General features: G+C 38.5%; 1 protein-coding gene across 1 annotated transcript; it reads right to left on the reverse strand.

Moving 5' to 3' along the window:
* Positions 1-754: 754 nt before the first annotated feature.
* LOC124161911 (CGG triplet repeat-binding protein 1-like) lies at positions 755-3,005 on the reverse strand. The gene is made up of 2 exons (XM_046538169.1): positions 1,841-3,005; positions 755-1,601 (listed from the first exon to the last, which is right to left on the reverse strand). Exons 1-2 carry the CDS (start codon positions 2,211-2,213, stop codon positions 1,342-1,344), a joined length of 633 nt encoding a protein of 210 aa, XP_046394125.1. The 5' UTR covers positions 2,214-3,005; the 3' UTR covers positions 755-1,341.
* Between the last annotated feature and the right edge of the window lie 11,233 nt (positions 3,006-14,238).

A 14,238-nucleotide genomic window follows, 5' to 3' on the forward strand; every position in this document is an offset into this window, starting at 1 on the left:
CTGGAGAAAATTTATTTGCATTTTAATGTATTTACAACAGTTAATAATAATATATTTATTTTACTCTTGGAATGTACATGCATGGTTTTGTCTATAACATACAGAAATGGTTATATAGGTATAACGTAGACATAGGGTTACAATGATTGAGGTACATGCACAAAAATACAGTATTTATTTATTCATCTGAATATTTTGCAGTACAATTAATCTCCAAATGTCAAAGATAACATAAGTTCAACATTTTCTGGTGTCAAAGTTGTTCTACGGTCACTTACAATATTTGTATACGCTGAAAATCCACGTTCACTGTCCACATTAGACACTGGTACCGACAGTGATTTAACACTTGCATGTACAAACTCAGCATGATCTTTTTTTAAGTTGAGTAATTCTGACATGAGGTCAAATTCAGATCCATTAGAGAGTGCTTTCGTGAGTGCACTTTTAACAGCAGCATGGCCCTCAAGAACCACTTGTGAAGATAGTGCTGCCATTAATGGTAGATGCTTTGAGGCCCTGATAATATCATTATTTGTAGTGGATCTCATGAATCTTTCATCAAAAAGTTGGCCAATAGAATGAAGAAATCCCTTGGCAGTATCTCCATGACTGTAACTGTGAAAGCTTGATTTTTGCCTTCGTAGCTGTATTAGTTAATGCTGCTGTCAGCACAGGTGCAAGTTTTTTTGGGAGATTTTTTATTAGACCAGATGTGTCATTCCCAAAACTACCATCACTTATAACTTTTAGACTATTTCCTATGTCTATTAATTGGCTTTGTAGTTTGTATGAATAAGGATATGCACCCTCAAGGCATTCTAGCAGCTTCACAATCGGTTGACAATGTTCAGCAACAAATGCTGCTTGGCACTGTATAATAGCAACCTCTTCTTCGGTCAGGCTACTTAACCAATGTACAGCACTTCCTCCCTCCCCCACCAATGAGAAAAATTCTCGGATATCTGAGAGATACTCATTAACATAAATGACAGCCTTGTGCCAAGAATTCCAGCGAGTAGCTACAGGAGATGGAAAAAGCTTAGCTTTCTTTTCAACCTCTGAATACTTCTGCTGTAAGAAAGCAAGGTATGCATGTTTTCTTTTTCTCGTATTCAGAAATGCACTTTTCACCTGCAGTATACACTCATTTAACTCTTTTAAATTAATCTGAAAAATATTACTCACTAAATTAAGTTTGTGTGCCCAGCATTGTACGTGCACCAGGGACTCACCAAACAGGACTTTCAGGCTGTCAACACACTTTTTCATATATGCAGCAGAATCAGTAACGATACAAGAAACATTTGTTAAAGAAATTTCCAACTTGCACATCATCCATTATTGCCCGACCACATTCAGTAGCATTAGCATTGGATAAAATCTTTGCCCCCCGACATACAATTTGGAGCTGTCACTACATTCTAGGATTTTAATTAAAACTAGAAAAACACACTGCCCTTTTCTATCTGTTGTTTCATCACAGAGAATTGAAACTTGTTGGTCTTTTACTTTTTGTCTCATAAATGCCTCCTCTTCTTCTCGGACTTGAGGGATGTAAGTCTTCCGCATCATATCAGCTGAAGGCAAATCTCCAGCACCTGAAAAAAATACGAAATATTAAATGCAACACAAAATTTCCATGTTATCTGGCCCAGCCCAGTACATAGTATCTTTTGAATAGAGAAACACCATATTGTCAGAGTTACAGATAGTATACATAATTTTAAGTATAGCAAGGTTAAGTTTAGAAGTTAAAGCAAGCCATATCCAAAGGTTATATGGAAAAAGATCAATATAACTAGCTAAAAATATAGAGAAAAATTAAATAGTTGCTCACCTGGGATGTATTCACTCATCCACGATCGCAGACTGAGGTTATCTACTTTTTCTATTGGAATATTGGCTTCCAAAAATGCTTTACAGGTGGCCATAACGAAATAATTTTTTTCTACTCTTGCCATTTTAGAACTTTGGTAGGTTTCTTGGAGTGAAGCTTGCCGTTTCACTGATTGACCCTTCTCCTTCGCTTCTTCTTTGAATTTCTTATGTCCTGCACCCTCACAGTGCTTAGCACAGGTATCTTTACGTGCCCATTCAATTCGGCAGTTGCAGTATTTGCACATTAATATTTTCTTCTGTTTATCAAAAACATAGAAACCTTCACTGCGAAACTGATTTTCGCGGTCAAACACAGTTACTGCTTTCGGCATTTTCCTTAGGTCAATTTACGCAATGTAGGGATGTCTCAAGCTGAGTTCACATGGGAGTGGAATATACGGAACAGACTGCTAGTGGAAAAGCATCTAGCCAATCACAATCCATTCCTTCTATTCCACTCCCGGCTTCCGCGGGGACTACAATGTAATGAACTGACTACAATGTAATCACTAATGTGACATTCGTGCCGGGACAAAGTTAGAAATCGCGCTGCGACAACGAGAAAAAAACAAACGAATATCGCTTGGCGACTGGAGCTCAGACGTTGGCGATATTTTCGTGCTCAGACGTTGAGACGTGCAACTCGGAAATTACAGCGGTAATTTTCGTAAATTACCGCTGCCCCTGAAAATCATGGCAATTTTGACCACTACCTCAATTGAAAATTACGGAATTTACCCATCTATACTCGGACGAATAAAGATGAGAATACAAGACGGATTATGATTAACGTAACTTATTGGATGGTTTGATTCCCAATTAAAGGTCTCTAAGATGTGTAAAATCGTTGGATTTGTACATGTAGAACGCGTCCGATGATTAGTATTGTACGGGTATTTGAATGAATTCAATTGGAAATTTTCTGTCAGCGCTTAAAATGATAGATTTTAATAGTCGGAAGTAGTAATATTTCCTGCAGAAATGAGATAGCAAGTGGGAGCAAGAACAAAACTTATCACGGAATATTTCATTCGGTGGAGATAGTTTCGCAGTCTCGGGGTCTCACTCTTAATAGTATACAAGATAGTATATAAGTGCGGAGGTTTGTCGAAAATAATGGGGTTCGATACAGAGATTTTTCCCTCTGTTACATGCTTGAATTTTGGCCGTCGATGAGGATTTTACGATGAATAGATGTTCTATAGGTAGAGGTTTTGCTACATAAGCAACATTTTTGCAAAATATCCAGTAAAAATTCTTTAAAAATCGCATTATTTTCGCGTAGGATAATATATTTCGCGTTATCCCAAATAATCTTGATATTTCGCGTCATTCCGCGAAAAATTCGTGCCTCTATCCATAGCTAACTTCTTCTTCACCTAGGGTGGGCACACAAAAATAGTTGATTCGATAGTAAATAAAACTAAACCAAAATGAAAGTATGGAGCTTGCGGGGTTGACTTTGCTCTAATTTTCAATAGGACGTAGCCCATCTTTCTGAAGAGAGTAGAGGAGCTGCTAGAGAAATATTTCCTCTAGCAGCTACACGTCTACTGAGATGGCCACTAGCCCTGAGGCAACTATCCTCTGATCCTCCTTTTGACATATAGATATAATACATTTCATAATGTCGGCCAATAGCAAGCGATGAATTTAGTTTAGGTATTGTTCAAGTTAAACATATAGCCGCTTTAATGACATTTTTTGTTTCCCAAAGGACACGAATTGACAATGACAGTATATGCAACACGCATACCGCATCGGCACCCAAAAGTATATTTTTTGAAAAAATTAACCCACCTTCTAGTTTGATGTGAATTTAGAGCAAATTATGTTTCAATTTAGCATTTTAGATAATTGCGCAATAGTTATGGTTTTTTTTACTAACACCGTATGAATAATAGAGTTCATTATGATTCTGGAAAGGAGTGATTAAGAAGAGACTATTTTCCTGTTTTCACATTCCTCCCTACATTATCAGTGCCAAATCATATTTTGTGACAATTAATGAATTACTCTTTCTACTCCCCTTCGCATTTTTATATCGATGCTAATTTTTGTTTTGAACGCGAATTGTAAAACATCGAATGACATGTAAATATGTGGAGAATCTTTATTTATTTTCATATATGGTAATATATTGAGGAACCACGTAAAGGATAAAATGCTGAGGCCTTATGACAGAGATTCATATCAGGGTTGGTTCCAGGAGTTTTTTCTGGGGGCACAAGGCTCTGATAGGCCTTGTCTTATTTGAGATTTAAAAGGTACAGAAATAACTGTAGAGAATATTCTATTAATTTTGATACGAAATTTGCTAACATTAAAGTAATAATTCGTTTCTTTCACTCGATACTCCGAAATACACAAAATAAAACGAACATAATGATAACCTTATTAAAATGCCTATTTTATAACCGTTGGGGGGGAGGACACATGGGATGGGGGCAAGTGCCCCCATCCCCCCTCCTGCATTCGCGTATGCCATCCGTCAGTCTTCTATAACACCCATCTTTCCAGTAATATGTAGACACGCACGAGCCCCACTTTACTCACGGGGCCGGGTCGGTGATAACTTGCAAGGTTGGCACATGAAGCAACCTGCATCCATTGCCTTCACGACACCAACAGCTGACGAGGGCGGACGCGACTGAGCTACCGAAGCTGTAGTCAAACTCCACGAGCTAGAGGCCTATCGGATTTCACATTAGCGGATGGAATGCACTGAGGCGACTCCCCTCCACGCAAGCGTTGGGCCGTAGGTTTGTTTACTTTCTGGCTCCGTGGCGAGGTTTTTCCTCTCTTTAGATTCATATTAGGGCTCACCAGTTATGTCTCACTGATACGAAGCAATGCAGCCGATTAGTTCTATTCTGTGCGCGATAGATGCGGTGAAGTTCTGGGAGAGTTCAAGTCGGAAGTAATCATCACTTATCCATTTTTTCAAACAATAATTCTTAACATCTACACACTCCTTGCAGATGACTAAAGAAATATTTAATTCCGAATTTTCTAAACGGCTTAGTTATAAAAATGATAATTCTCTCTATGTTACCAGATTCATTTCTATACAGATTCATTTAGGGAGTGGAAATGAGCAGAAATAAATTGGTAAATGACCTCTTTACACTACTATATCCAATGACTATTAATACTAATTCATTTAATACCGAAATAATTATCACCTTTGTCTTCCAACCTTTTATTCAAACTAATCCGTGATTTAACTGTGATGTATTTTTTCTGGGTAGAATGGAAATATGACCACCTGGATCTTATGGCTATTAGCGTAACAGATTGTGAAATATTAAAACTAACGCTCAAACAGAAGATAAATCAATCAATGGCTCCTGATAATGTGTCCATGGATGAATCGAAACTAGGGAATGAAGCTATTTTTCTTTACTTCGGAATACTTTTTTCGTAACACTAATATTGGGGACTAATGATAGGATTAAACTATGGATAAGAGAATTTTTGAAAGATAGATCCCAGAGGATAAGAGTAGTTGAAGGATATGTCTAGGAGATAGCGGTAACAATAGGGGTCGCCCAAGGAAGCGTATTGGGTCCAATATTGTTTTTCATATACATTAATGACATGCATGTGGGAGTTGACTCCAAAATACTCTTTTTTTACGGATGGTTGCACAATCTACCGAAGGATTAAAATCAGAGAAGACCGGTGTAGGACCTACATTTCGAAATGACTTAGTGTAACGGGTGTCTCTCGTCGGGTTTGCAAATTCAGCCTAATTCGACTAGAGGCCCGTCCACCACGTAAGCACGCGGATAGCTAACAGAGGAGTGAATAATAACAAGAAAACAAATAAGATAATAAGCGACGGAAAAAAATTAAAGGTACTATCCAGGGTTTCTAATGACCTTGAAGAAAACGACACGTTTCAATAGTAGCTGTTACAAGCCAAGGTAAGATATTTATTTCTCCAACTATTTTTAATATTTGGCAGCTCACAGAAAGAACGACAAATTTACAATACATTTTCGCCTCATCGGCTAATATAGCAATCCTAATCACAAAATAATGTTTTCCCCCAACTATTTTAATATTTGGCAGCTCACAGAAAGAACGACAAATTTACAATACATTCTCGCCTCATCGAGGCCTATAGAAATCCCAACCACAAAGTAAAGTTTGGCATAAGGCGCACGTGGTCCCGAAGACCTGACATAAATGCACATGAATTGGAAACAGCAAGGAACACAAACCAAAATCAACGCTAAGAATTTAGATCCCCATAACGGGCACGTAACAGAAAATCACGAAAAGCAAAATTGAACATTAGAAATCATCAAAGCCCTTTAGCCACATACCTCAATCCCTCACTCACACACACACACACTGGTTTGAATTTTTAAGCACACTTAATGGAGAGATGTTGACTCCTGAAAGTTCGTAGGCCAAAGAGAGCTTTTTCGTGGCGAGCTCTTCTCTCTAGCATTTCCCTCACGGAGGGCAGCAGCAGCGTCGCACTCTAGCAGACGCTTCATTCCGGTGGCACATACACCTGCGCGCGCCTCCTCGCCGGCGGGAATCCAAACTGGGCACTCTGGTTAGTCTGCGCCATGCGTTAGCCTGACCTTTTCTCTTGCGGTGGTCAGCCGTCAGAAGAAGAAGGCGGGTATCGCCCAGACCACGGCCAGGGGTGACCAGTCCCTTTGCCGCGGACCCGTGGATCGCCGATGTCCTGAGTGCTCACAAACCTCAAATACATGCACACAACTTTATTAAAAAAAAACAAAACACACTTGATTATTGACGTACGTGGCTATCGGATTTGAGTTTATTCCTCCCAATTACAGAGGCAATGAACTTAGATAAAAAATACGAAATCTAAAGAAAATAATTTGTGGCTGAGATAACAAAAGAAAATAATTTTTTTTCTTTGGAGCAAAATAGATACAATATATTCACACATTCCAAAATAATAACAGAGTGCATTAGTATTTACAAAAAAAAAGACTTAACATTCCTCTAATTGCTTTACAATCAACATAAGGCAATAGAAACAAAATAAATATAGCTTTTTAATCCTAACACCTCCCACCTGCTCCTTTGCCTCCGAACTTTCGGGATTCATTCTCCAACTTTTGAGGGTTACATTAGATAAAATATCTTCATGTATGATACCCTTCAAAATGGATTTTAATACCAGAGTGCAAAAAATACATTCACGAGAAGGAGAAATGAGGATAATCGGTCATATTTTTTTCGGGGGAAATATTTCCAACTTTAAGGTATTTAAAAAATTGGGGGTTAATTTCACATCCAAACTTGGTTGGGGAATGCATATTGATCAGGTGGTAGGAAAATCATTAAAAACTCTGCATTGGGTCATAAGAAAAATAAAAGAGAGTACAAAAGAAACCAAATAATTTGCCTATATTACTACGGATCGACCTGTATTAGAATATGCTGCTTCGGTGTGGCATCCGTTTTGAGAAAATGATACTTTAAAGCTTAAAAAAGTTCAAATAAAAGCAGCCAAGTATACTCTAGGAAAGTATATAAGGGGGGACAGTGTCACAGTTATGATAGGGTTTATGGAATGGAAACCTCTAAAGGTGAGAAGAACTATAATATATTATGTGGGGTCTTCAAAGCATTTACAAAAGAGTGGGGCTGGAAGATAATAGGTGTAAAACTGGACTCACCCTACGGAATAGAAAGGAAAGATCATAAATTCAAAATTAAGTTCAAGAAGCAGAAAACAGAAATGTTGTTAACATCTTTCCTACATAGAGGAATAAAGGAGTGAATCGACCAATCTGAAGATATTTTTAAGATCTTCCTCTTTAATACTGCAATTTTAAGAAGCAGTAATCATCAATTCTTGGCTGTTAACATTGCAGTTTATTAAGGAGAGTTTGAAATGGGAATATTTTTGGTCATTCGCCATATTTTATAATTAATGTATTTTTATAATATAATTGTATTTTCTGTTAATATACTAAGTTATTACGTGAGTAGACTAGTCATTCATTTTCTTAAATCTAATGCTTTATATACCACCAAAAAATAGACTACTTGCAATAGTTTGTAATAAATAAACTGTGGTTCCCACACATACCGTTAGGAATGCGTTTGTCCTCTCATTCACGTAAATTCCGATATTTTTTCGTCCTATAAATTTGAAAATTATAATTATTGGTCGAATTTTAAATAATTTCTCTTACCTTAGGGTATTCATATAATGATTCTAACCACGAATGTCTTTGGTTATTTAGTGAGAAATGTAGTTGATATGAGAAAGAATTTTTCTCAACTGAGATTGGACATTATTCAGCCGAAAGGACACGGACCCCTGCCACTTCCTCTGCTTATTTCCTCTCAATGAATAAATCTGCTTGAAAATAAATGTGTTAATAACGTAGATAGTCATTATTTTTTTAAAATTAGACGTTTGAAAAAAATCAGTATTAACCGTTTATTTAGTTAACTGTGTCTATTATGTTGTTGTGAAGAATGATTAGTTTACAAAATGAAGTAAATATAATATTACTTCGGATTCGAACCATCCCAAAAAGCTAAGCGCAACTAATTCACGCAGGGATGCCAACTTACAAAAAATATTGGGGGGGCCGAACCGGGGCTCTTGCCCCGGGAAATTTTATTAGTAGTAAGTTTTACGTTTTTTACGCATTTTAGAGGAATCACATGATCGATATTAGAACCCTGATAACTCTAATATCGATATCTGGACACTCCGGGGAAAATCGACTAGCCTGACTCATTTTTTCCTCACATCCATTAGGAATTTTTGAGGGGGCTCGGGCACCCTCATGCCCCGTAGAGTCGGCGCCACTGAATCCGCGTGAAATAAACCTACTCTACAATGGAGCCACATTTACCCAACATGTAAATGTTGAGTCCAAATAGGAATTTGAAGAGAGGAACGACCTCGCCAAGGAGCCCGAATGAAAACATTCCGACCGCCAAAACATGAGCGTGAGTCTCATCAGTGCCTGTCATCCGCTTGGGCTATTGCGCTTGGAGTTTGACTCCTGTCTCGCTAGCCCGATCGCCCCCGCGTCCGTCCTCGTCGGCTCTTGGTGGCGTGCGGTTGAGGCATGTTGTTACCCCATGTGCCAACCTTCCAAACTCTTACCGACCCGACCGCAACAGTGAAGTGGGGATCGTGGGTGTCTACACATTATTGGAAATGATAGTACATAACGTTTTAGACTTAAAGAATTAAACACTTTAACGCATTACCTCATGCATGGGAAAAAAGCCGCTATTGTATTCGGTTTGTCGGTATAAATTAGGGATGGTTGGATCGGATGCCTCGGGTCCAAATACCCTCGGGTATTGCCCTTCATCGGATACATCGGATCCAAAGTCGCGGAAGACATCGGATCTGGATCCGAAGTTACGTAGCAGAATTTCAGCCGAGGAAAGAAAAAAAGGCAAAATACGACTGGCACAAAGACTGACTCTCCCAATAGATTGAACAATCGTCGGGGGAATCTCAGCGTCGTAGGATAATAACCACGTCAAAAGTAACTACGTCGCAGATTTCGGAAAACCACCCTCGGCCGTCCATCAGCCCGTGCCTCTGTTGTTTTTTTTCGAAATCTCACGGACCATAAATCATTGTCTTCGTTACGGGGGTGGGTGCAAAACCAGGGGGGAGAATTTTTAAATAACAGGGTACAAAGTAGAGGGTTTCAAACTAATTTTAACACCCTTCATAATCTAAAAAAAACTTCATTTTTCCATGAATTCTATTGTAAATTCATGATTTTTCGATATTTTTCTTTCCTTTTATGAAGGAAAATACTTGAATAACTACTTCGTTTAATAGCAGAAATATGAAAATGCATTTGTATCCGAAAATAACCGATCCGAGAGATCCAGCTCCGAAAATCTAGGATTGGATCCGAAAAAAATCCTGGATCCGTCCATCCCAAGTATATATATATATATATGTATATAGAACACCACGCAATATTACATGATGTCGGTGGCGGTTGTAGGTTTGGGATGGAACCTCACAAAATGGATTTTTGCGCCCCCCCTTGAGTTTTCTCGCATCCACCACTGACCACAGCTCACCCAGCCAAACGGAAGTAAGGACGGGGTTATATGGGACTTTGGCACGATAGTACTCGCTGAGGGTTAATCTAAGAGAGTGAATTTATCCTTAATTAAATTTTATTTTTGAGTATTTCCCCAGTAAAATTTTCCCATTTCCAATCGTAATAATGAGGTTTCAGATCCGATGCTGATCTCTGCTTTTGGTAATCGACCTGTACCGACTAATGATTATCATAAATCGAGTTGAGTAATTTTTTTCGTTGCTGTAAACCACCCTCGAGTAGAGTTTTCAGTTCGTAGTCATGCCACGTAAAGTCAAGTTAATCACTTCTCCTGCTTGCTGTTATAACATTAGTCCACTGTCGCCAACGTTATTCGCTCATTAAAGATAATTATTAGGTATTGAGAACATTTTTCTCGGATGGACACCCGAAATTCTCAGCTACGTCAAAAAGGTTGCAAAACTCCCATCGTTATGCTAAACGACCACTGCAATTTTAACCCTTTATTGGCCCAATAGTTCAAGAGAAATGCACTCTTAACCCAGGCTCGCTTATTGGTTTTAGCTCACGTATATATTATCCGTATGAATAAGTGACGATGCTTTGGGTAATCGGACAGACTTAGTACATAAACTGAATACATTGTAAAAATATTTGTATCATATCATCTTAATCATCAATTTCATGTTTCCGAGAGAGCAAGGAGAAGTGATATTTTTCTAGAATTTCAATCTTGCTTCGAGTAAGTGGAGGCTTTAAAGTCTGACTGCCTTCACACTGCTATGTGATTGATTGTGCTTACTCATTAGTGGACTCCGAGAAATACATTTTCAGTGTAGTGATGGGCCAATTATTGCATAGTCATCGTGAATAGACATTGTGTACAGCTAAAGGGAAATACTACCGTCGAATATTCCTTAAGCTTCGCCAATGGTAAGATTAGCTAAGTTTACTACGAAAATGCGTTTCATCCCATACGCTTTATTATTTGGAAGTAAATTTTCTGGGAGAATTACCGTGACAGCATTCAAATATAATTTTATCAACTTTATTGATTTTTTAATTACTACCCCGAAATTTTTAACTATGTTTTTAACTAGGTTTTAACTAGGTTTTGTTGGAACTGATCATTTTTTACTTCTAATACTCCAGCCAAAGTAATCTATTTTCGACTGGTTTGACATAACTAGAAGTTTTGCAATACCAACCCATGATCGACTAAAGTTATTGTTTAATTCCTCTGATAAAATGTCTATCTTCCACGTTATGGATTGAGTGCCGTATCAATGGCCTACGATAAAACCTTACACACAATTCAAATGTCATTCACCATATGTATTAATTTCAATAAAGTACACCGAAAAAAGTTCAGTTAGAAATATTACATTCTAATGAAATTCAGCGAACATTTCGGTCTATGTGGAACATTAACTGTTTCGGTAACAATGGCCAAACCTAATTGATAAATTTGATTTTCATTCTATCAAAATGGTCGCAGCAGTTCTATAATAGTACCCAGTTCAAAAGGATAGTAAAACCGACGAACAGTGCATATTGGACAGATTTTCCACTCGAAAAAATTTGGGCTGATTGAAAAATCACGAAGTTAGGCGTTTAACGTAAGTTTCCACAAAATCATCATCATCACTGGTCAACAATCCCAGGATTGGTTTGACGCAGCTCTCCACTCAGTTCTCCTATCAGCTTATCTTTTCATTCCATCTACGTATTTCTTCTCTTGCGTATTTCACTCTTACGTATTTCTTCTCCTACGTATCTCTTCTCTTCCACAAAATAAAGGCGAAAAAGTGAAGAGAAAAAGACATCTTCGGGAAGCATTGAACGTTGATTTTTAATGTTAACGTTGCAATCGGTTGCTGTTACAACTAAAAGCACAGACGCTTCAGTGTATTTCTATTGTTATCACTCAACCTAAGTTTTGAAATATGAAGGAGGTGTGACTGCAGTTTCCTTTCGAAAGCTTAAGACAGTGCCGGATGCAGAAAAAATCGAGGGATGGGGCGCATAAGGTATCTCGAGCTACCTTTCATTTCATTGTAACGAAATAATCAAGTAATACGCTTTTGGTAATCGACCTTTACCGACAAATGATTATCATTGATCGGGATAAGAAAGTTATATTTAAACTGATTATACACACTCAAGACAATGGCATCTTATGTTATACGGTCCCGCAAAGAGGGGGGGGGGGGTTTACGCGCCCCCCGTATGTATCCGCCACTGTCTTAGGTGAATACATGATAGTATACGAAGGTACCGAATAGCTATATCTTGTGTAGATACGAAAGAAAACTTTTTGCAGGTTCTTTTATTGATGTCATTTTGTAATAACGTGGTAGGTGAGACCCTTGGCATGAATGGTGTACTATGACGAATTTTATCACATGATTAGTCATCATGATCGAGAATAATAACATTTCAGAAATACCTCCAATTAAATTTTTAATGTGTGGAAATACATAAAAATCTCATGACAGCTTTAATGTCCATGATAATACTCAAATCATCTCTTGAGTAGCAGAGGAAAACCAATTATTACTCAAGTTATGATTCTGAAGATGCTGACAGCTAAATAACTTGGTCGGTCAATCAAACGTGATCCTCGTATGCGGAAGAAAGGATTGCCTCCGAAAATTTCATTGCTGAATGCACGATTCCTTCCTGCACGTTGACACATGAGCGCCTCCGTATAAATATCGCTTGTCATATCGCCTTCCTCCGAGGGTTTCCGCGAACTCTTTTCGACCGGTAGGGGGTACACCCACTTTCCACGCTCAGAGTGTTCGTTAGTCTTTGCATCGGGGGTGAGGTTAAGAGGCATTTCAAATTCGACTTCAGATCGAGACTTGAAAAACTTCGGCTTCTTGGTGGTAAGATATTTACGTGCGGTGCATGATATCAAAGCAATCTTTTAGTCATGGCTGTCCGCAGGAGATATACGACGGTGACTTTTGGGGGAGGAATTAATATTTTGAGGGATTTCAAATATACCCTATAATCGCGATGACTTCGAGAACCTTTGGCTGTGGATACGAGTGCCTTAGTTTAAAGTAACCTAGTGTTGCCTTTACTGCATTGGCTTTTTTCTAACATATTGTGAGATCAACCCTCGATATAGAGCACATTGTTTATATTTTTACAAATCTTTTTATCCTATTATTTTTCATCACTGAATTTTTATGGCTGGATATTTTACGATATGCATAAGTTTACTAAACATAATAATTTCTAACGGTCGCCATGCATTAAAAAAATAACCGATCAGTTTAAATGTTTCCGGAAGGGTTTTTTCCAGATGGTTTAACTAAAAGGCGTGATCTAACCATTGAATTCGACAATTCCCACAATATTCTCACGATGAAAATACTATTTAGGGGGAGACTGTCATTATAGAGAAGAAAAATGTTTACCTCGAATTACGCGAGATGATTCAGGAATACGAATCTAAAAAGAAACCTCTAAAATAAGCTTTTCGAGTGACCCTTTCAAAAAAGAATCAGGTTGCCTTTATTCTTCTGACTCCTTTATTTTATTTATTTTTATACGACCTATTTTCGGTGGATAAGTCATAAATAAAGCAAATTAATGAATACTTGGAATTTTACAATTACAAAATAACTTTTTATTAATTACACCTTTCATATAAGCTTCACGATAGACGCGGGCGTTGTGGGGGCCCCTGAAGCTCGGGGCCTTCGGCGATCGCCCACCAGCCGATCTGGCCTTACCGCCCCCGGTTACAATCATTTCAATCGACAATGTCAACCGATGCGATAGCTATCGAAGAGAATGGTGGGAGGAGCGTCCCCCCGTCTTTCCTCCCCCCCCCCACCTAACAATCGTCCTGGCTACGCCCCTGAATCCGAGCGTCGAGTGAGGGCCTACTCCCTATCGGTCAAAAAGAGTCTTGGAAGCCCACGGCGGCGGAAGACGTTTTGATCGGCGATTTTCATGACTGTGTGCCCCAGGATGAGATTGTGACCGGCCCCTTCGCTTATCAGTCGAAAGACAACTATTCCATCCTGTGCTGCCAGGGCCGGCCTCAGGGCGGGACGACCGGGGCGAGAGCCCCCGGCCCCGCGCTTTGGGGGGCCACGCGTTCGTGAAAAAAATTAAAATATACGATAGTTTTGAAAATGCAATTTCAACTATTACTGTATTGTTAAGTCCGTGCTTGACAAAAAAAAAGTAATAAATAAATGAAAATGAAAACTCATAATCTAACTTATAAAAATATGTACCTATTGAAAAAGCGCGTTTTTTGTTTATTTTA

Source organism: Ischnura elegans, chromosome 7 (genome assembly GCF_921293095.1).
Source record: "Ischnura elegans chromosome 7, ioIscEleg1.1, whole genome shotgun sequence".
Lineage (NCBI taxonomy): Eukaryota > Metazoa > Arthropoda > Insecta > Odonata > Coenagrionidae > Ischnura > Ischnura elegans.